This window comes from Salvelinus sp. IW2-2015, unplaced genomic scaffold (genome assembly GCF_002910315.2).
Source record: "Salvelinus sp. IW2-2015 unplaced genomic scaffold, ASM291031v2 Un_scaffold16395, whole genome shotgun sequence".
Taxonomy (NCBI): domain Eukaryota; kingdom Metazoa; phylum Chordata; class Actinopteri; order Salmoniformes; family Salmonidae; genus Salvelinus; species Salvelinus sp. IW2-2015.
In genome coordinates, this window is record NW_019957566.1 from 55,568 (window position 1) to 80,214 (window position 24,647).

General features: G+C 44.8%; 2 protein-coding genes and 1 pseudogene across 2 annotated transcripts in view; all 3 read right to left on the reverse strand.

Moving 5' to 3' along the window:
* LOC112080640 (uridine-cytidine kinase-like 1) overlaps positions 1–1,096 on the reverse strand; it is a 44,501-nt pseudogene extending 43,405 nt beyond the window's left edge.
* Positions 1,097–12,547: 11,451 nt separating this feature from the next.
* The window catches only part of LOC112080639 (zinc finger protein 512B), a 45,202-nt gene continuing 33,102 nt past the window's right edge, over positions 12,548–24,647 (reverse strand). Inside the window, exons 9-15 of the mRNA XM_070442649.1 lie at positions 19,235–19,333; positions 18,449–18,685; positions 18,010–18,324; positions 17,774–17,875; positions 17,508–17,570; positions 17,287–17,385; positions 12,548–16,849 (exon numbers count right to left, since the gene is read on the reverse strand). Of these exons, the coding sequence (XP_070298750.1) occupies positions 16,469–16,849; positions 17,287–17,385; positions 17,508–17,570; positions 17,774–17,875; positions 18,010–18,324; positions 18,449–18,685; positions 19,235–19,333 (1,296 nt within the window). The 3' untranslated portion in view covers positions 12,548–16,468. The remainder of the gene's footprint in view (positions 16,850–17,286; positions 17,386–17,507; positions 17,571–17,773; positions 17,876–18,009; positions 18,325–18,448; positions 18,686–19,234; positions 19,334–24,647) is intronic.
* LOC112080641 (sphingosine kinase 2-like) overlaps positions 22,624–24,647 on the reverse strand; it is an 8,145-nt gene continuing 6,121 nt past the window's right edge. The window contains exon 4 of the mRNA XM_070442648.1: positions 22,624–22,632. Coding sequence (XP_070298749.1) covers positions 22,624–22,632 — 9 coding nt within the window. The remainder of the gene's footprint in view (positions 22,633–24,647) is intronic.

A 24,647-nucleotide genomic window follows, 5' to 3' on the forward strand; every position in this document is an offset into this window, starting at 1 on the left:
ATAAGTAATAAGACGGCCCTTCTAAAAGCCTATTTCACACCATAGCCTGCTGAACTTGGAAGATAACTTTTCTTTCATTTTGATTTTGAAAATGTGGCACTGACTCGCCCATGGATTTATGTTTCAGCATTGTCTCAATGAAGAGTTCGGTGTAAACTAGCTATGTTCGACATGCACGCACAGTTACAAGCCTGCTAGAGTTAGCAGCAGGCGGACGAGCAACATCCACCTTCGTAGTACTGATGAAGCTTGAGTACTGACGAACCTTTTAACTGAAGCTGGTTAGCTTTAGAAAACCTTGAGTAGATCTAGCTTGCTTCATAGGATACCCCTCAGGTAAGCTATTACATAAGCTAAATAGCTAACCCATCACCACACAACAAAAACTTGTATTCTACTAAAGCCCACTAGCTATAGAAGAGATTGGTTGGTCATGTCCTGCCAGCCAGTCTCTTTAAAAGAGAAAGACAGATAAGGATAACTCACTAGTCACTGCTATAGAGGAGTGGAGGGAATGAAAACACACAGGCATGTACAGGACTCCCTGAAAAACAGTGGCAAGTGTTACTGAATGGACTATCCTGGATAAATAAATACAATGAAATGAATGACGCAGCTCGCATGGAGCTCAGTCTTAAACACAGAGATAGAGGGGTAAACTATATAGACACAGAGAAAGAAGACAAATGACAGTAGAATAAAAATAAATATATAAATAAATGTGAGGCACTTACCTGCAGCCTGTTACAGTCCAGCAGCCTGATATCCTAGCTCCTGTATTCAAAGTATTCATGATGAAACAAGATGATAGGAGAACAAGGGTTTGTCTATGAGATGTTAACTAGTGTTTCAGTTCTTGTTATTGTCAGTGAGGTTGACATCAGCTACTGATACACAAGTGCACAGGAGGCACTTAGTCCTACTGCCCCTCTGGCTAGTCCACAACAGAGAGAACGGGAGAGCAAGAAAGAAAGGAAAGAGAAAGATAGAGACAGTTGGGGGAGAAACGAAACTATGCTTCAAACATCTGTTTTGCTTTCTATTCCCTCCGAGCGGCAGAGAGAGAACATTGTAGATAAAGAGCGCAATAGGAAAGAATCTGCAGCACAGCCTGCTTTCCCTCTCCTTCTCTCTCTATCACTCCCCCTCCCCTCCCCTGTGCTTCGCAACCAGCCGTGCAGCCAACAAACGTAAGAGGATAACCTGTCCTCCAGATTATGTTCATTAGGTTGTATTAATAGCAGCAGGTTAGAGAGAGTCCTCCCCTCTGCAGTTGTATACACACCAACACACACACACACACACACGCCACTCGCCTCGCCAGGCCCACCAACCAACTAGTAATCTGTTTCTGACAGTCATTGTCACAACACTTCACTAGAAGAGACAGAGAAAGAGAAACAACAGAAAGAGGGAGAGAGAGAGAGAGAGAGAGAGAGAGAAAGAGCCTCTAAATGCCCCCTCGATGTTTGAGTTGTACTTCAAGTCAACAACAAACAAACGGAGGAGTGTTTGCTTTCTCAGAGAGAGAAAGCAAGAGAAAAAAGGAGGGAAAGACAGAGGAGGACAGAGGGGGGGGGGGGCAATAGTATTCCCTAGTGGGCAGTCACTGTTTCTCTACGTGCCTGACACCCGAGTCTGGGGACAGCAGCATGACAGCGTGCACACACATGCGCACACCCACTGATGGCTTTTTCATGTTCCGTATAGATAGAACAGCGGCTTCTGGTAAGAGAAGGGGAGGGGTATGTTTCTTCATCAAAAATTCCTGGTATACCGAAGTTGAAAATATCTCGAGCTCCTGTTCACCCGACCTGCTAAAATGCTGACCTCACTATACGCAGAGGAAATTCTCGTGTGTTATTATTACAACTGTGTACGTATTGCACAAGCAAACACCAAGGCGGCACTCAGCGAACTGTACAAGATCATTAGCCAACAAGAATCCTCTCACCCGGAAGCAGTCTTTATTGTCGTGGGTGATTTTAACCAAGCATGTTTAAAACACATTATATATATCAACAAGATGTATCCTGCCCCACAAGAGGAAACGATGTGCTGGGCCATGTATAAACAAACATCCACGATGCGTACAAAGCCTTCCCCCGCCCCCACTTCAGCCAATCAGATCATGTCTCTGTTCCTACTCCCCACCTACAAGCAGCAACTCAAAAGGGAGCCACCGACACAGAGAATAGTGAGGCACTAGACAGAGGCAGACTCATTGCTGCAGGACTGTTTTGAGAATACTGATTGGAATATGTTCAAAGATTCATCCATCCAGGTCTCATCCATCAACATTGAGGAATATACATCATCAGTCACAGACGTCAGTAGAAAATGTGTTGATGTTGTACCCACAATAACAATCCGGAGATACCCTAACCAAAAACCCTGGATGAACGGAGATGTTCGTACAATGCTGAGAGCCTGTACTGCAGCATTCAAAGTCAGCAAACCGCGATGACTGTGATGCGTGCGACATATACAAGGAAAGCAGGTACGAGCTCCGCAAATCCATTAGGGAATCAAAAAGACAATACAGACTCAAACTTGAATTGATGTTCGACAACTCAGACTCGCGACGCATGTGGCAAGGATTACAGACTACCACGGACTACAAAGGTAAATCCAGTTGTGTCGTGCCCACCGAAGTCTCCCTCTCAGACAAGATTAAAACATTCTGTGCTCATTTCGAGGCAGACAATACCGAGCCATCCAGGACGCCTCTTGCTGCTCTGGACGACCAGGTGCTTACGCTCTCAGAGGCTGACGTGAGGAAAACTCTCAAAAGAGTGAATACTCACAAAGCCCCTGGCCTGGTTGGCATCCCTGGTCGCGTCCTCAGAGTGAGTGCTGGACCCACTCCAATTTGCCTACAATTCCAGCAGATCCACGGAAGATGCCATTTCCATCGCTATTCACACGGACGTAACACATTGGAACAAGAGGAACACCTATGTAAGAATGTTGTTCATAGACTACAGTTTAGCATTCAACACTATTGTTCCCTACAAGCTCGACACCAAGCTCAGAACCCTGGGTCAGGACACCACCTTCTGCAACTGGATCCTGGACTTCATGATGGGCAGACCACAGGCTGTGAGGATTTGGTAACACCCCCTCCTCCTCCACACTGTCTTTTAACACAGGGCCCCCAGTGGTGTGTCGTCAGCCCTCTGCTGTACTCCCTGTTCACTCATGACTGCGTGGCTTTGCATGACACCAACTCCATCATCAAGTTTGCTAATGACACCACGGATGTAGGCCTGATAACCAACAATATGAGTCAGCCTATAGGGAGGAGATAAGTGAACTGGCATTGTGGTGCCAGGACAACAACCTCTCCGTCAACGTCAGCAAAACAAAAGAGTTGATTGTTGACTTCAGGAAGAAGAGTAGGGAACATGCCCCGAACCACATCAACGGGACTGGCGTAGAGAGAGTTAGCAGTTTTAATTTCCTCGAGGACTTGACATGGAACAACAACTCCACCACTCTTGTCAAGAGGGCTCTGAAGAAATGTGGCATGCTACTCCGGGTCATCTCCAAATACTACTGCGGCACCATCTAGAGCGTACTGACTGTTTGCATCATGGCCTGGTACGGGAATTGCTCTGTCCACGACCACAAGGCTCTCCAAGGGTGGTGAAGACGGCCTAGTACATCACTGGGACCATGCTCCCACCAATCTAAGAGATCTATTCGAAACAGTGCCAGCATGAGGCTCGGATTAATTCCTTCAATGTTCCACTCTTCACCTCGGTATGAACAGGAACGATTCACACTACAAAAACAATTGGAAAACGAGACTGTCTTACGTTACACCAACTAAATTATCCCATAGCGGTAGAGCGTACTCACCCCCTGGACATTGTGTGCTGAAGCTTGCACTTATTCTCATATGTTTCCTAATCACCAACAATTACTGTAGTTATTCTTCAATTTGCTAGCGCAATGAGTAAATGGCTGAGAAAGCGACCAAGTCCATATGATGGCAAGAACAGCTCAAACAAGCAAAGAGAAACGACAGTCCATCATCACATTAAGACATGAAGGTCAGTCAATGCTAGGGCTGGGCGGTATACCGTATTTTACTATATACCGGTATTGATGCACGGACCGGTTTGGGTTTTTACTTCACCTTTTATAACGGTATCTGAATGTTTGGTTTGTTAAATGTGATAAGCCGTGTGTAACGTCCATTTTTATAGTTTACTCTGCTACTTGAGTCATCCATTGACACTCTCTCTCTCTCTCCATGACGCTCTCCACACAGACCTAGTCCCACCCCCTGTCACTCAAGGAGCGCAGTCTTCATGGTCACTGCATCACATGCAACAATGTTGATGACAACAATGTTGTTTCCAATTTGTATTAGTTTGTGTTTCTTACATCTGCAAACAGCTAGTTTGTATTTTCTTAGCAAGCTAAATCGTGTTAGACACTAATGCTAATCACTAGAAAGCTAACTAGCTAATAAAAGCTCTGAGTCAGAGCAAATTCTATTTCCATGATTCCAAAAGTTCACCAAAGTTTTTTGATCTAAATCGCAAATGCAACATTTTGTTAAAAATCAGGCCTAGTATTTATGCCCATATCGGGGCAGTGTGGAAATGATCTCAAATGACTGAAGGAAATGCAGAAATTGATGGAAATGTAGGAAATTATTTTAGGTTGAAGTTGAATTGAACAGTATAGGAGAAAGGGTTAGGGTTGCCACCCTAGGGTCACGCACTACTCATAAAGCAAATTTAGAACTTTGATTTATCAAAAACATAAAATACCATGATATGATATTTTGGCCATATTGCCTAGCCCTAGTCAATACGGAACATTTCAAGAACTTGAACGTTTCTTCAAGTGCAGTCGCAAAAACAATCAAGCTCTATAATGGAAACTGGCTCTCATGAGGACTGCCACAGGAGGATAAGTTCATTAGAGTTAACTGCACCTCAGATTGCAGCCCAAATAATTGCTTCAAAGAGTTCAAGTAACAGACACATCTCAACATCAACTGTTCAGAGGAGACTGCGTGAATCAGGACTTCATGGTCGAATTGCTGCAAAGAAACCACTACTAAAGGACACCAATAATAAGAAGAGACTTGCTTGGGCCAGGAAACACAAGCAATGGACATTAGACCGGTGGAAATCTGTCCGTTGGTCTGATGAGTCCAAATTTGAGATTTTTGGTTCCAACCACTATGTCTTTGCGAGACGCAGAGTAGGTGAATGGATGATCTCTGCATGTGCGGTTCCCACCGTGAAGCATGGAGGAGGACCTGTGATGGTGCTTTGCTGATGACACTGTTGGTGATTTATTTTGAATTCAAGGCACACTTAACCAGCATGGCTACCACAGCATTCTGCAGCGATATGCCATCCCATCTGGTTTACGTTTAGTGGGACTATCATTTGTTTTTCAACAGAACAATGACCCAACACACCTCCAGGCTGTGTAAGGGCTATTTGACCAAGAAGGAGAGTGATGGAGTGCTGCATCAGATGACCTGGCCTCCACAATCACCTGACCTCAACCCAATTGAGATGGTTTGGGATGAGTTGGACCGCAGAGTGAAGGAAAAGCAGCCAACAAGTGCTCAGCATATGTGGGAATTCCGTCAAGACTGTTGGAAAAGCATTCCTCATGAAGCTGGTTGAGAGAATGCCAAGAGTGTGCAAAGCTGTCATCAAGGCAAAAGCTGGCTGCTTTGAAGAATCTAAAATGTGTTTAACACTTTTTTGGTTACTACATGATTCGATATGTGTTATTTCATAGTTTTGATGTCCACTATTATTCTACAATGTAGAGAATAGTAAAAAATAAAGAAAACCCTGGAATGAGTAGGCGTGTCCAAACCTTTGACTAGTACTGTATGTGTGTAGTTTGTCTCGGCTTGGAACAGGCTTAGGCGGCCCTCGTTCAAACCAGTCCGTGTGCGCATTGCCACCTACTGTGTGCAAACTCCCTGGAAAGACATGTAGTATTCTTGAGGAAGCTTGGAGTTACCAATGGCAACTTTCCTTTTCCCGGATGCCGGTACCTCGGCTTGGACTGAGGAGAAGGAGGTGGAGAGAGACTTGGGGCTGTGGTCGGAACAGGTGGAACTAGCATCCCAACAGCGAGATTGTGAGACCGCTGGTTACATACAGGGCCCAGGTTCGGATGATGACTTAGTGTCTCTGGACGGCTCCGGGGGTTTCTCGGGTGACAAAGAGGACTTTGTTCCGTGACAGCCACCTCCTCATGCTACGGGAGTAGCGGGGGAAAACCTGGTATCCAACACATCGTTCATAGAACTGGGCCGCAGGGCTGCTATTCGTTTGAAGGTGAAGTGGCCGTATTCACCCCCACGGCAGAAGTCATCAAGGTTCGGTGGATGGCAAGCTAGCTGGCTACTTATCCCCGTAGGCTAACAAGGCCGTGGCTAATGTGAATCCCACCTTCCGGAAGGCCGACAGGCCTGGAAGCCCAGCTAAGTGGACTTCCCCAGGGGCCGGCCCATCACCAGGTCTGACCGGCCTGGTTCCCAGGCGCAACGCCGGTCTGTCTGGCACAAGTGCCACCCAACTTCCAAGGGATGGTCCTGAGACAGCCCCCGTGCACCTATCTCAGGGATGGGGAATGACACGAGTTTGGGTCCTCCCTTGCCAAAAGCCCCAAACACCCATGGTGACAACAGTACCTTCAAGTGGCATGTCTAATTTGGGTACGTCAGGAATGGCCGAAGCCATGGACCAGGCCTCAGGCAAACGTTTGCACCTAAACACATTGTTTTCAGGCTTCAAGTGTGTTGTGTATTCCACGTTTGAGTTCAATAAAATATGTCCCTCCACATTCAGACACAAAGTTGTCAAGAGTGGTGGAGATAAAAAATAAAAAAAACGGCGTCATTGCCCCCTCAGATGGCGCTATACTGGAAACTCGCTGCCTGTTCCAACCAATGGCACGCATATGGAAAGGGACGGGGTTTACTCCCCATTCCAGACCCAATATCTCCAACCCATCAGACTGCTGAATACTTCAACTGGACTGACCACCTGCTCTGATTCTCCGCACCTTAACACACATGCACTCACCCACACACACACCCACACAGACATACCCACGCACTCACTCACACAACACCCACCCACCCCGGCACACACCCCACGCCACGCACACACCCACACAGGATACGACATACCCACACAGACATCCCCACCACACTCACCACCCACGCACAACCACACAGGACATACCCACCCACCACCCACCCACCCACAACATACCACCACCACGCGCCACCCTAGCACAGACATACACCCGCACACAGACATACACACACCACACAGACATACACACCCAGCCACGCACCCACCCACCACAGACATACCACCACCCACACAGACACACACCCACACAGACATACCCACCACCAGACATCACAACATCAGCCATCCACGAAACATATACTCCATCACCACACGCATACAACAACCACACAGACATACACCCACCCACACAGACATACCCACCCACCCACACAGACATACACACACCCACACAGACATACACACATCCACAGTACATTCATGCTACACACACACATCACAACTGCTGCTACGATACTCTTACTATGATTGCTAAATGCTGCACACTTTAAACACTTGCCCCCCAAGCTCCCGTTCTGCAAAATGTGTAAATATTGGACTATAAATTGTGCCTTCATGTATTACTTTTGCTAAAATGTTTATTCTATTCTACTGAGCCATTTACTTTATGTTCCTGTTCTTTTATTTTATTTTTTCTTATTGTAGTTGCATTGTTGAAAAGGAACCTGCAAGTAAGCCTTTCATTGGACAGTGTATACCATGTGTATCCTGTACATTCAACTGATACAACTTAAACACACACACTGCATTCAGAGACAAGTGGGGAATAAACAGCATGATGAAACACTACACTCTGTCAGCTGCAAGTAAGGAGTGTCCCTGAACACACACACACGCTGCCCAGTCTTACTGTAGTAGACAAACACTTCGCACTCACACAAACCTCATGATTCCTGTTGGTTTTCTATGAAACACAAGCAAACATGTGGAAATGCCACAGCCAGTAACCCATGTAAATGACTGTGTTCACAGAATCGCAATTTGCAAATTGCACCCAACAACAGATCTAAGATTAGATTATCCTACAACAAATTTTAACCTTAACCATTAGGGGGAAAGGATACATACATGACCCTGTATCAGTGTTTATGGAGACTTCGAGGTACTCTGTCAAGGACAGCTGTAGTCAGAGAAGCAGGTGTGTCCCACTACAGTACACACTACTCACTGTTAAAGTAGCAGAGTCAAAACAAAGTCGCTAAACTGGTTTCTATAACGATTAGTAGCATTACTCTCTATGGTAACAGAGATCACCACAGGGGAAAAAATCCCAGGAGAAGGTTCTGCAATACCGCGGTTGTTTTGAGTAAATTGCTGTTGACCTAATACCCTGATGCTATTGAGGAAATAGACCTAATACCCTGGTGCTATTGAGTAAATGAATACCTGGTGTATTGAGTAGAATCGCCTAGAATAACTGGTGCTAGTGAGTAAATAGACCGTAAATAATGGTATGCATTGAGTAGTAGGCTAATAGGTCTGTGGTTTGGAAAGAAATAAGACTAATACCTTGGTTGCTGATGTGATAATGACCAATACAGACGGTGCTATTAGTAAATGACTAATACCGGTCTGGTGCTATTGAGAAACAGCGCAAACTGGGCTGTTCGATATACTAATATCTGGTGATATATGAGTAGATAGTGAGGCAATCGGCTGGTGCATGGAGTATAGACCTAAATCTGGTGCTATTGTATAGGCCTAATAACATGGTGATATTGAGTATAGAACAATAGCGGCTGGTTGCTATTGATAATAGGCGCTAATCCTGGTGCTATTGAGTAAATAGAACATAACCTGGTGCTTTGGAAATCGACCATACATCCGGATGCTATTGAGTCCTAATACCTGGTGCTATTGAGTAAATGAGGCCTAATAACTGGTGCTATTGAGTAATAGACTATACCCTTGCTATTGGATAGACTAATACCTGATGCATTGAGTAAATAACTAAACCTGGTGCTATTGAGTAAAGCCAAATACCTGGTGCTATTGAGTAAAAGACTAATACCTGGTGCTATTGAGTAAATAGCTAATACCTGGTGCTATTGAGTAAATAAGACATAATAGCACTGGTGCTATTGAGTAAATAGACCAATACCTGGTGCTATTGGAGTAAATAGGCTAATACCCTGTGCTATTGAGAAATAGACTAATACCTGTTGCTATTGAGTAAATGACATACCCTGATGCTATGAGGAAATAGACCTAATACCTGGTCCTTTGAGTAAATAAAATACTGATGCTATCGAGTAAAATAGCCTATACCGTGTGCTATTGAAGTAATATAGACTAATACCTGAGCTATTGAGTACTAGACTAATACCCTGTGCTATTGAGTAAATAGACCCTAATACCTGGTGCTATTGAGTAAATGACCTATATACCTGGGCTATTGAGTAAATAGACTAATACCCGTTGCTATTGAGTAAATAGGCTAATACCCTGGTGTATTGAGTAAATAGACCAATACCTGGTGCTATTGAGTAAATAGACCTAATACCCTGGTGTATTGATAAATGTAGACCTAATACCTAGGTGCTATTGAGTAAATAGACCTAATACCTGGTGCTATTGAGCTATAGACCTACCTGTGCTATTGAGTAAATAGCTAATACCTGGTGCTATTGAGTATAGAAACCTAATACCTGATGCTATTGAGTAAATAGTAATACCCTGGTGCTATTGAGTAAATAGACCTAATACTGGATGCTATTGAGTAAATAGCATAATACCCTGTGCTATTGAGTAAATAGACCTAATACCCTGGTGCTATTAGAGTAAATAGACTAATCCTGGTGATTGAGTATAGACTTAATACCCCTGAATCGCTAATGAGTAAAATAAGGCTACCTGGTGCTATTGATGAAGTAAATAGACCTAATACCCTGATGCTATTGAGTAAATAGGCCTAATACTGTGGTGTAGCTTACTTTAGGTTTTCCACCAAACCCCACCATTGATTTTCAATCTTGATCCTGGGGTCTCCTAGGGGGTGCAGGCTTTTGTTCCAGGCCAACAGTACCACACCTGATTCAACTAATCAAGGACTTGACAATTAAAGTTGTTGATAAATTGAATGGGTTGTCTTAGTACTGGGCTGGAACATAAAGTGCACAGTCAGAAGGCAAAAGGACTATATTTAAAGGTGACAAGATGGAACTACGTATAACAATAAAACTGCTAAATGTGTACTACCCATTTGTCAGTTAATCCAATATGTCACTGTATGGTGATTTTAATCTCATTAGCTATACATTTATTAACTCCCAAGCTAATTTAATTTAATTGAAGTCTTAATGACCTTGTGAAATGGGGGAGTCAAAACAACTTCTTCAGCAGATCACTTTCTAGAGGATGACAAAGGCCAAAATATTTGGTTAAGAACCCAATGTGAAGGCCGTACTCCTTCATATTTGAGAAACGAGGACATGCTATTAGTTACATCAAATTCATAACATTCCTGTGCAGTACTGAGGACTTCACACCAGCTTTGGTCAATTCTTCAAGCAAAATATAGTCCATTGTTGACTATATAGTCCAAATGGAATCAATTTTACGATATATAACTTTCAAAAAACAGAAATTATCCCTGTATAATGTTGCATTTTGCATCATATTATGCAAAATGCATCATACGGGGATGATTTCTGTATCATTTCATTCCTATGGAGGACTACTTTTCTGAGGAGTGCCAATATGGCCGACCAGTGGCTTCAAAGCCTCGCCATGGCCAAAACAAAGTATCAGCAATCCAGGGTTTTATATATATCATTGGTATGAACTAGGCTAATGTAAGAACACCCTCGTGTGGTTTACAACAGGTAAAACGTCAATGATAGGAGTGTGGACTCAAATCGCATTAACATCTGCTAACCATGTGTATGTGACCAATAACATTTGATTTGATTTCTCTGCCATTCTGTTTTTCAGAGAACATTCACTAGAGTCAAGGAAGCAATTTTGCACTGTTGAACATTATAACACAATGCTGTGTTGGGAATTTCACAAATGTGATTTTTGTCGGTCAGGATATTGGACCTGTGTAACAGATAAGCATATCACTGCTGCAGATATTGGAGTGTAAATATTGATGCCATTTAAATATGTTAATAGTTCTTCACGAAAATTCCATTCTCTTCAGAAGCTGATATGTTGTCTCTGGTTGCAGTGACCACAAAATATCAAACATCTCATTATTGCATTTAACCTCCTCATTTAGGGTGTTACAATATCTACAAATTAAGTAAACAAAAATAATAATAAGCCAATTCCATAGTGTTTATGAGCTAATATAGTCGAAAACAATTAGCACATTCCAAAAATTGAAACGCATGCTCCATTATATTAAGGGTATTTTTTTAACGGTTTGTGCCTGGATTATTTTGGGAACACATGCGCAGTGAAGTCCACCTATAGAAAACGATCACTAGCACTATTCGTTCAGTTATTAAAGGGTTATAAATGTCGGACCGCTGTCAAAAATCACCATTACGCAAGACGGCAAGGCATGAAGCCTTCATGATGAAGGCCTATAATGAAAGAATTAACCGAACCTTGTGCTTTCTGTATCTATATCGACAGACAATGCTTGCTACAATGAAACTTCCTCGCTTCCATAACTGATACAGTGTACTGATGCTTTCTGAACTGACTGCACTCGCGCTTCCTTTGTAACCATGAGGTCAGAACGTAGGTTCACGTTCACCAAGGATGCAGATTGTCACGAAAATCAACCGTCAGCAAAAACAGGTTGTATAGTTCACTTCTTGTCGCCACAGTCAATCCCCAAACCAAGTGAAATACCTGTTGGAATTAGACAGCGAAGAAGAATTCTCTCCGCACTCCATCTTTGAGACCCTTCCTTCTCAGCACACGGTAGACATTGCTCTTCCCGTATTTGATAGTCAGCTGTGTAGAGGGGGCTTAGACAGTTGCATTCTGGGTCTTGTCGTTTCTTTGCCTAATGGCAAAAATAGATTTTCGTGAGCACAACCCCCCAAAAAGGACTCGTAGTCCCAAAGTGCCTCATGGCGTTCCGTCGATCTGTAACGCACCATGAGGTAACGTTCATATACGGTCATATTCAACAGGGCCTTTCTCTAGCCAATATAGTGTCAGGGAATCAAATGTGTCAGGGCCACGTGTTACTGGATGAGGTTATTGAATTGTTACACTTGATATATTATGATATATAGTGACACTATGTCATGTGGTTCAAAGAATAAATCAACAAAATATAAAGTCATGTAACTAGGCTATATGCTATTTATGATAATAAAATGTGAATGTTTAAAATCCATTGTATCAGCTTCAATAATTGTCAGGTCATATAGGCTACCAACCATTCACATGATGAACAGCATGTATTATATATGGCAACTGTCAAACTTAGTCAACAACATTTTTATTCATTATTTGAGGGATAATAATGCACAGGTAATACAACAATTTTTAAAAATTGTAACAGACCAGATTCAGAGGTGTGGTGCCTCCCTAGTTAGGATATAGCTTCAGATATGAACAACTTCAACATAGAAAACAGGAAAAACATCATAGGTATTCTTCTCAACATAACCAATCATTTTGTATCCTCTCTATAATGGTCAATTTTCAAAACAAAGAGTCATCTGAAGCCGTTTGAGATTGTGAATGTTTGTAAGATAAAACATTAAAGGGAGAAATAGCATTTTGTGAAAAAAGGGAAGACACCTTAGCCTATGCCCAGGTACAAAAGTCAAACCACACACAGTCCAGACCACTAAAAAGCTCTGGAGACAACACTCCTAATTCAAGCCTATTTCATTGGATAGTAAGTGCACTAAAAACACACACACACACACACACACACACACACACACACACACACACACACACACACACACACACACACACACACACACACACACACGCACGCCTCCTTGTTCACCCTTAGATATCGACAAATGAACATTCTCCATATGTGTGCCAATGTGTCCTGAAGAGCTAAATGAAATGTGCATCGTCAAACACGGTAAACAGTGTATTTCAACACATACCATCACATTTGATGGACTTCCACTTCACCTTTTTTTGTTTCATTTTTTTCTTCTTTTTTTGATTTGTCACTGAGAAAAGACAATTCTTAAGCAAACAAACAAAAGGATAGGGTAGGTGAAATAAATGAGCCATTCAATGTGTAAATTACACTGGATATCAAGACATTAGCAAGCCAATGTGACCGTCAAAATATGGTGTATTGCTATACTCTCTAAACATATTGTTGCAGTTGCTGCTGTATTCTACGTTAGCTCAAACTGCGGGATACGTGTTTCCCACATCATCTAGGAAGACAGGTAGTAAAGGGTAAAATAAAGTATATAATAATATCCTCAATGGTAAGCAGTGCTAAACTATTATATTGCAAACACCAAAGCTTGTCAGGTAAACAATAGCAGTCAATATGACGTAAAAATCAAACAATCAACAAGCAACTCATAATTGATACTGTGCCAAAACTCCACACCCAACTGCTAACTGTTCTTAGCATCCTCTCATAATAAAGGGTTGGAATTCATGTGTAGCCTGTAGAATGTTTCTGCAAAGGCTTTGTGAGAATGCATGTTCTATAACTGAACTCCAGCCAAGGTGCTCATTCTCCCTATACACAAAAGCCAGTCACTAGACGAGAGCCAATGGCCAAGGTCTGAAGAACTGTTTTGAAAAGCGCAAGGTTCCATCAGTGCTCGTCTATTTAACCTCTGTTGTTCATCTATTAAATGTGAATATAACAATACAGGAGGTATTCAATCGTAATGCAATGTAAGGGATGTAGCCTACACCCAGTCCTTTGTGAAAGGGATAGTGAGAGATTTTTGCAATTAAGCTAGCTGATCACATAGACTTCCAGTCATTAATGATCGCTCCAGAAACTACCTTGAACTTCCTTCAAACTGGACGCAGAGACATGAAATGGTATCCATGAGTTCATCTGACTTAATTGCCCAAATCTCTTTGAGAACTCCCATCATCCCAAAATAGACAATTATGGATTAAAGCAATGTAGGCTGACATTTAGAAAATCTAATTAAATTGCAATGGTGATATTGGGCTGAATCCTAACTTGAGGAACACAAAATGTCAGCACAAGGGTTAATATAACATTATAGTATGAGTTAAGTATCTGTATTTGGACATAATGCAAAGTACAATTTTAGGAAAAACTGTGCTGGATGAACAAGCAGACTGATTAAATTGCACCATGTAACCATTAACTTTTTACAAACTCCCCTTGCTATCATATTAACTAGATAATATACACAAGTGATTATAAAATAGATCTGTCGCTTTGAGAGCAAGCTATTCTGCTCTATTGATATAAATATAAATGAAAGATTTTAGGGGTTTTATTTCAATCAAATTATTTCATTTGTTTTGTGTGAATTCAAGTATTTTACTTTAAGTAATTATTATATAGATAAATATTAAAAATTCTCTGATTGCACATGCTAGTATTTTTCATAAATTAAAGATATTTAATTTAGACTTAATTCATTTTACGATAAAACAGTTATGACTGGTAAAACAGCCTAAATGTTTTGCATTTCTGAGGATCATTTATGGCTTTGTTAGGATTCTGAGTTAGACAGGTGGCCCTGTTATTTTCCCATTTGTCATTGAATCTGGTTAGAATGCAGGTCACAGAGGACTAAAAGTACTTATTTCTGGACACCACTCGGTTTCTTTTTTAGTCCTGGTTACAACCATATAGGGGGTTAAGGTTTGAGTAGGGTGAAACTGCCCCTTAGACACTGACCTATGGACAGTTTTGTGTCTTTGCCCATAATGGTTAAGGTTAGAATTTAGGGAGGGCAGGCTGGTTTCTAGATCTGTGTCTAAGGGCAGCCTCTTCCAGAGCATTAATGTTGGGGTGAAAGATTAGCAGTGCTCTTCAAGTGCAGAAAGACACAACAGGGGGAAGGGAGGGAAGGGTTAGGGTTAGTGCAAGACAACTGTTTTTAGAAACTATATTTGCAGGGTTTCTTTTTCGTTTCATAAAATATTATTTTCAAACTGACTTCAATTTTCTATAAAAAGACATATGTCGCTGCCTTTTCTGAGTGATTTCATTCAAACAAGAGCACGTAGATTTCTCCAGGTCAGCCTCAAGTCGGACTTCAAGCTCCAAAATGGTGACAACTCATTTGATTGTGCTGCAATGGTGCAACTCTGGTCAAATACTTTCCCACTGTTAGATTCAGCATTTAGTCCATCATTAGCAACAATAGCAGTGGAAACATATATTTAACAACATTTTTTCATCTTCAAACTTTGTGGATATGCCGTTTACATTGCTTGGTGTAGATACAGATTTTAGTTTAGAAATGTTTGTGTAAACATCCTCAATCATACTCTTGTGCCCCAAGGTATAATTCATGTCTCAAAAATTTGATAAAATCTCATATCATATGTAAAATAAAAAATAACTCCCACATTTCAGTGTAAATGTTTGAAATTAACAAAATTACTATAAATACTTAAACAGCATAAGAACAGAAGAAAGAGTTTGATTTATGCGTAACAGTGTGTACTCTGGGCCAAAAAACAACAAAGAAAGTGACAAAAACACATGACTATATTGCACTGAAGCAGACTGATGAAAAGAGCTCTCTACTTCGGCATTCAGCTGCCACAATGAAAAACAAACTCAAGACGCCAAAGTGGAAACAACAAAATGCAAATTTGACCTTCCTGCCTTGAAAAAACGATGGATGACGTCATTGCTTTGAGTATATAGATATATAGATATAGATATTGTATATATACACAGTACAGTATATCCATTGAAAAATCACTAGCAGTAAATTACCTCACCATGCTAATAGAATATCCTTTAAAAAATCTCTCAAGCACAACATGAATCTACAGACATGTATAGGGAATTATGCAAAATTCTATTGAAATATGACTTTTGTTTAGAAAATGCTATTTATATATTGAGTGGGATTTTAACTTTGATTACAATTAACCACTGTTGTGAATAGCTTAACTGAAATTATGCTTAGAAATGGAATGGAGAAAAAATGAACTGTTACATCAGCATATACCAGTAGACACATACACCGTATACAGTATAAGGTTAAAACACAAAGATCAGAGTGAAATCAAACGCATGAACTAATTGTTTTCACGTCTCTATGGTTATTTTTAGTTTAGTTCGCTGTCCCCCAGTCCTTGTGTCGTCCATAACGTCTTTGAGCTTACTGGCGTAATGTGGATGGCTAGCCAGAGAGATAGCATCCTCTCTGGCTCCTGGGTTAGTGAAAGCAGATCTACTCTGAGGGAGGGGGCACCCTCTTGGTCTTTCCCTTCCGTGTGGTGGGGGGGTTGGGCTGTCTGTTTAATGTCGGGGTCTCCAGGTTCACCCTCTCTGTCGGGATCTGGGACTGGGCCTGGTGCTGGACTTGGGCCGTGTTCGGGGTGGCGGCTGAAGTTGGGTTTGGGGTGGGTGTGGAGGATGAGATTTGGGTAGAACTGAAAGGAGTCTTTGTTTGGACAGGGGTGGCCTGAGGGGGGTGCTCTTTGGGCTTGCGGCCTCTCTTCTTTCCTGTGGTGGCACCGTTCTTAACCTCCTTTTTCTCAAACTCTTTGTTTTCTGCCGGTTTGCTCTTGCTGCTGCTGGGCACCACATGGCTAGAGGCTCGGAACCAGTTCTGTACGAAAGTATGATAATGTAACGTATGATAATGTAACGTATGATTATGTAACGTACGACAATGTAACGTACGATAATGTAACGCATGATAATGTAACCGTATGATTATGTAACGTACGACAATGTAACGTATGATAATGTAACATATGGTAATGTAACGCACGGTAATGTAACACATGGTAATGTAACGTATGGTAATGTAACATATGATAATGTAACGTATGATAATGTAACATATGATAATGTAACGTATGATAATGTAACGTATGATAATAATGAGGGAAAACGTTCTGTTACTGCATGTGTGTATGACATCCACCTGTGTGTTTTAAAATGTGTATATAAATGAGTGAATGCGTTATCTGTGAGTGAGTCTGTTTTATATACTTCAACGTGTATATCAGACCTGTGAGGGTTTATGTATGTAAGTCTCACCTGTGAATGTGTCTTGCTGATGTGGTACTTGACACCACTTTCTGAGCTGAATTCCTTCTGACACAGTAAGCAGGTGTACTTCCCTGCGTCGCCCCCTGCCTGAAGCATACAGAAACACATCTCAGTCAGGAGTAGGTACAAGTTGTCCCTAAACCTAACCACTGACACAGGGTCAGATATGTTTTCATCCATTTAACTTAACCTGGTCCTGATGATCCTACCTGGTTACAGTTGGCTAGATGAGCTTTGAGCCCGGACACACTGGAGTAAACAGCTTCACAGCTCTAGAAACAGAGAGGAACAATAACAACAGATACCAATATAGTAAACTGTGCGTATAAAATCTTCACTTGCTCATTTTTAGAGCCTGTAGAGCTCAGAATTGATTGACAGTGCTGGAATGTGTAAAAACAACAGGAAAATTTAAAAAACTGGATTTATCTGAAAGGTGTTTAATGGACAGAACATGTTGTCTAGAGGTTCTTACTCCGTTGGAGCAGCAGAGGAAACCCTTCTCCTTGACCTCGTTCTTCCAGCTCTCCAGCAGCTTGGGACTGAACTTGGGAAGGCCAGGCCGAGTGTAGTTCAACTGGGGGAGGAGGACAGACAGGGACAAGATGTTCAGTGTGTGTGTGTGTGTGTGTGTGTGTGTGTGTGTGTGTGTGTGTGTGTGTGTGTGTGTGTGTGTGTGTGTGTGTGTGTGTGTACCTGTCTGTGTCTTACCCTCTTGCTGTCCGGTACCAGGTCATCTTTGATGCGGCGCTTGGTTCCCCAGTCCTTGGTCAGTTCATCCTCTGCTATCTCCTGCAGGTGGAACACTGCTACCTGGGCCGAGCGACGTCTCACCCTACCACTGGGAGTCCTCTCAAAGTCCTCCCCCAGCCCCTCTCTCTCCCCACCCCTCTCTCTCCCCTCCTCGCTCTCTTTCTCCCTACCTGCAGACAACTCTTGCCACTTCTCCTTTTCCTTCCTCTCTCTCTCCGTGTGGTTCAGCTCCCCCCTTCCCCCAAGTTGTGTCTGGGACTCCTCTGTGCTCACCTGGAAGAGGAGGGACAGCCCAGTCAGGGACCAATCAGAGAATTCACAGCGATTCAACCAAAGACTATGGGTGTAATCTCAACCGATAAAGATTTAAAACAAAAACGCTTCTGCTCTCTCTTACCCCTCTGCTGGCGTTCGTGTTGTTGGTATCGTTAATGTTGGTGGTGTTGGGGGTGTTGGTGGTGGTGGGGGTGCGGTGTTCAGTGCGGAGGTGGTAGTCTCTGCCAGCCTTGGAACGGTAGGTCTTCCCACAGTGCTGACACAGAAACACAGGCTTGTCCTCCTCTGACAGCTCTCTGCCACAGCGCTTCTGATGGTACTGGTACCCCATCAGACTGGAGAAATGGGCCGAGCAGCCCTGTGGGTGTGTGGGTGCACGTACGTGTGCATGCAACATTGAAAATGGGAGAAATAGAAAATTGACATTAGACTGGAAATCAGGTTAGTGGAGCAGAATATGGATGTGTTTAACGAACATGTCTAGGTTATATTCATCTAACTTCATAWAGTGTCACTGACATAAACTAGCTTTCTCAAGAGAGGTGGACAACCATTTTTGTGGTTGAATAAGAGAAGAGTGAGTTAGAAGTGGAAGAAATAAATGAAATGCCCATGAATGGATGAAGAGAGGTTAGTGAGAGTGTCTGTCTCAGCTGTCCTGTCTCTTCACCTCTCTCTCCTCTCTACTCTAGTGTGAGTAATTGGTAACAGAGTGTTGATGTGTGTTTGGGCAGAATAACAAGAAAGAGAGAGGGAAGGAGGGAGTGAGAGAGGAGAGAGAGAAGGAAAGAAAGAAAGAAGGAGAGAGGGTTAGATGGAGGGGTGTGCAGCAGAAATAGAAAAGAGAGAGAGAGAGAGAGAGAGATAAAGTGGGATTATAGAGAAAAAGAAGCACATGAGTACATACCTCGTTAGGACACTTGATTCGTCCCATCTGTTTGAGCACTCTGCGCAGCCTCTCTCTCTCCTCCTGCCTGTCCCCCGTCTGGCCCTCGCTCCCCGAGGCCTGAAGGGGGAACAAACACAGCGTCGCACCAGAGTCGTGTCCCCTCAAAACACCTCCCCCTCCCAACTAGGCCGGGAAAATGTGTTTTCCATCTCAGGCGTCAGGCGGTGCCAGGATCATTAAATGGTTTCATGGCAACGCCGTTACTCAAGACATGTTTATGACAACTGTCAAACTAATGTTTTCACCGAAGGGTTTATCAGTGCCAAAAACATGTCTGATAAAAACAGCAGCTGACAGCACAGCACAGCCAGAGAGGACAGGGGAGGGGACTACACATCAGCTGACATCACAGCACAGCCAGAGAGAGGACAGTGGAGGGGATAAGGACATCGAGCTCGACATCACAGGCACACTGCCAGGGAGAGAGTGACAGGTGGATGGGGGACTACACATTCAGCTTGACAGTCACAGCACAGCCAGAGAGAGGACAGTGGAAGGGGACGTACACATCAGCTGACATCACAGCACAGCCAGAGAGAGGACAGGGGAGGGGACTACACATCGGCTGACATCACAGCACAGCAGAGAGGAGGACAGGGGAGGGGACTACACATCAGCTTGAACACACAGCCAGAGAGAGGACAGGGGAGGGGACTACACATCAGCTGACATCACGCACAGCCAGAGAGAGGACAGGGAGAGGGCCTACACATTCAGCTTGAAATACATCACAGCCAGAGAGAGGACAGGGGAGGGGACTACACATCAGCTCGACATCGTACAGCAAGCAGAGAGAGGACAGGGGAGGGACTACACAATCAGCTGACATCACAGGCCAGCAGAGAGGACAGGGGAGGGGACTTACACATCAGCTGAATACAGCACAGAGAGAGAGGAACAGGGGAGGGGACTACACATCAGCTGACACACAGCCAGAGAGGAGGACAGGTGGAGGGGACTACACATCAGCTGACATCACAGCCAGGAGAGAGGACAGGGGAGGGGACTACACATCAGCTGACATCACAGCCAGAGAGAGGACAGGGGAGGGGACTACACATCAGCTGACATCACAGCCAGAGAGAGGACAGGGGAGGGACTACACATCAGCTGACATCAACAGCCAGAGAGGAACAGTGGGAGGGGACTACACATCAGCTGTACAGCACCAGCCCAGCCAGAGAGAGACAGGGGAGGGGACTACAACATTCAGCGTTGGACAGCACAGGCAAGCAGAGAGAGGACAGGGGAGGGGACCTTAACACTCAGCTGACATCACAGCACGAGAGAGGCAGGGAGGGGACTACACATCAGTGACTAGACAGCACAGCCAGAAGAGAGGACAGGGGAGGGGACTACACATCAGCTGACTAGCACAGCACAAGCCAGAGAGAGGACAGGGGAGGGGACTACACATCAGCTGACAGTAAAAACAGCACAGTCCAGAGAGAGGACAGGGGAGGGGGACTACACATCAGCTGACATCACAGCACAGCCAGAGAGAGGACAAGGGGAGGGGACTACACATCAGTAGCTGACAGCACAGCCAGCCAGAAGAGGACAGGGGAGGGGAACTACATCATCAGCTGCACATCACAGCACAGCCAGAGGAGGAACAGGGGAGGGGGACTACACATCAGCTGACATCAATCAGCACAGCCAGAGAGAGGACAGTGGAGGGACTACCATCAGCTGACATCACAGGCCAGAGAGAGGACAGGGGTAGGGGACTAACACATCAGCTGACAGCACAGCCAGAGAGAGGACAGGGGAGGGGACTACACATCAGCTGACATCACGCAGCAGCCAGAGAGGAGCAGGGGAGGGGACTACACATCAGCTGACATGCACAGCCAGAGAGAGGACAGGGGAGGGGACTATCACACATCATAGCTGACTGCACAGCACAGCCAGAGAGAGGAGCAGGGGAGGGGACTACACATCAGCTGACATCACAGCACAGCCAGAGAGGGACAGGGGAGGGGACTACACATCAGCTGACAGCACAGCACAAGAGAGACAGGACCAGGGGAGGGGACTACACATCAGCTGACAGCACGGCACAGCCAGAGAGAGGACAGGGGAGGAGACTACACATCAAGCTGACATCACAGCACAGGCACAGCTAGAGAGGAGGGACAGGGGAGGGACTATCACATCAGCTGACATGCACAGCAACAGTCCGAGAACGAGGACAGTGGAGCGGGAACTACACATCAGCTGACAGCACAGCCAGAGAGAGGTACAGGGGAGGGGACTATCACATCAAAGCTGACATCACAGCCTAGAGAGAGGTACGAGGGGAGGGACTACACATCAGCTGACATCACAAGGCAGCAGCCAGAGAGAGGACAGGGGAGGGGACTACAATCAAGCTGACAGCTACATGCCAGAGAGAGGGACAGGGGAGGGGACTAACACATCAGCTGACATCAGCAGGCACAGCAGAGAGAGTGGACATGGGGAGGGGACTACACATCAGCCTGACATCACAGGCACAGCCAGAGAGAGGACAGGGAGGGGACTACACATCAGCTGACAGCAACAGCCAGAGAGAGGACAGGGGAGGGGACTATGCGGACATCAGCTGACATCACCAGTATCACAGCCACGAGAGAGGACAGTGGAGGGGACTACACATCAGCTGACATCGAACAGCCAGAGAGAAGGACTGATAGGCAGGAAGGCGGGACTACAACATCTAGCTGACACGCACATCACACAGCCAGAGAGAGGACAGGGGAGGGGACTACACATCAGCTGACAATCACAGCACCAGCCAGAGAGAGCGCAGGGGAGGGGATTCCACAATCAGCTGCAGCACAAGCCCAGAGAGGAGGACAGGGGAGGGGACTACACATCAGCTGACAGCCAGCACAGCCAGAGAGAGGACAGGGAGGGGGACTACACATCAGCTGACATTGCAAGCACAGTCCGAGAGAGGATCATGGAGGGGGACTACACATCAGTCTGACATCAAGCGACAGCCAGAGAAGGACAGTGGAGGGGGACTACACATTCAGTGACATCACAGCACAGCCAGGAGAGACAGGGGAGGGAACTACACATCTAAGCTGACACACAGCACAGAGAGACAGAGAACAGGGGAGGGGACCTACCACCATCAGCGACAGCACAGCCAGCAGAGGAGGAAATCAGGGGAGGGACTGACGACATCAGCTGACACACGCACAGCCAGAGAGAGAGGGGCGGACACTCATCGTCGGATGACAGTGCAGAGGCAGAGGGAGGAGCTTACACATTCAGCTGACATCCGACAGCAGGCCAGAGAGGAGGACAGGGGAGGGGACTAGCAACAGCTCAAGCTACAGCAGGAGACAGTAGGCTCACATCAGCTAAAACGCAAGGAGAGGGACAGGGGGGGGCACACTCAGTACATCACTCACAGCATGAGAGCCTAGTGGAGGGAGCTCCCAGTCTGCAGCAAGAGAGGAGCAAGGGGAGGGACTATCACATCAGTGCTGACAGGAGGCCAGTAGAAGGGGAGTTGATAATTCAGCTGAAGTAGCGCAGAAGGGACTCACTAGACGTGAATTCATAGAGAACACTCTCTGGATTCAAAAATGCGAACTGTGGATAGACCTCTCAGCGTGCATCTCAATAGTCTAGCATTTGTCTTTCTGTCCTTGTCTCTTTTCCATCATCTGTATGTCCTTGGTGGGCATCCTCCATTTTGATTTTCCAGCTTAATGTTTTAGATTGGTTACAATCTCTTAAGAAAAAAACGGGTGCTATCTCGAAACCTAAAAAGGGTTCTTCGGTCTGTCCCCATAAGAGACACCATTGAAGAACCTTTTTTGGGGTTCCAGGTGAGAGACACATGGGACAGCTGAAGAAGCCCTTTTGGAAGCGCAATTTTTTTCTAAGAGTGTACAGATGAAGGAGAGGAAGCCATTTGAAATTATTGAGACGTACATCCTGTCCTGAGAGGGAAAAGACTGTAAGACTCCAGAGGATGACATTTATTCCCCAAACTAAAACAAAAGTGAATCATGTCAGTTCAGACCCCGAGGCCTGGAGAACACCACTCCACCAAACGTCCTTAGATCCACCAGTGTGGGACACCAACAGAAACCCCCAGCATTTTAATTTGTTAAATACCTTTATAGACCATGAGCGATGAGTGAGTGGGGGAGAAAGTGTGAAAGCTAGAATATTATATTGAAAAAAGACACGTAGAAAGCAAAGCAGAGTGGAAAAGTGCGAGACAAACATTTTGTGAGAGTGTGAGAGGAAGTAAGGAGAGAGCGAAAAGGATATAGAAGAGAGAGATGGAAGTGGGGGAGCACAGAGAGAGCAGAGAGGAGAGAAGAGAGGAGAGAGGGGCCGACTGGAGAGAGAGAGAGAGAGGAGAGGTTGTTAGAGAGAGGGAAGCAGGCAGAGAAGAGGACACTAGAGGATGGGAGAAGGAGGGCGACTGCTCTAGATTCGAGAGAGAGATAAGGGAGGGCACCCCTAGAGAGAGAGAGAATGTTTAGGCATCAGTACTCGATTCTTGATGTGAGAAGGCACATTTTCCCTATGTCAAAGCCGTTGAATGTATTGCAGTAATTGAGGAAATGAGTGCACCTCTAGAGAGAGAGAGGAAATGGAGAAGGAAGCACACTTAGAGGAGAAAGAAGAGAAGAGGAGGACCTAGAGAGAGGAGAAAGGAGGGCCCCTTATAGTTAGAGAGAGAGAGGGAGAAGAGGGGGACTAGGAGAGGGTAGAAGGAGGCAAATAAGAGAGAGAGGGAGCTACTAGAGAGAGACGAAAGAAAAGAGAGCACTTGAGAGAGAGAAGAGAGAGAGAGAGGCACCCTAGAGAAGAGAGAGAAAGTTGAGGGCAGCACTAGGAGAGAGAGACAGAGGAGAGAGAGGAGGGACACCTAGAGACAGAGGAGGCACTAGAGAGGAGGGGGGAGTACTGAGGAGAGGAAAGAAGAGATAGAGAGAGAGAGAGAGAGAGCAGAGAGAGAGAGAGAGAGAGCATAGAGAGAGAGAAAGAGAGAGGGAGGGCACCGCTAGAGAGAGAGCACAGAGAGGAGAGATGCAGATAGAGAGAGTAGGAGAGGGAGGGTACTAGAGAGAGAGACGAGAAAGAGAGAGAGAGTACTAGAGAGAGAGAAGAGAGAGAGATGAGAGAGAGAGAGAGAAGAAGAGAGACGAGGGGGGAGTACGAGAGAGAGAGAAAGAGAGAGCACTAGAGAGAGAGAGAAGAGAGAGAGGGAGCATCTAGAGGGAGAGAGAGGCACTAGAGAGAGAGAGCACATAGAGACGGGAGGGAGAGAGTAGGATTGAAGAGAGAGGAAGACGAGAGAGAGAGAGAGAGCGACTTGGAGATTAGCAGCGCGGGCGCCGCTTTTTGTGTG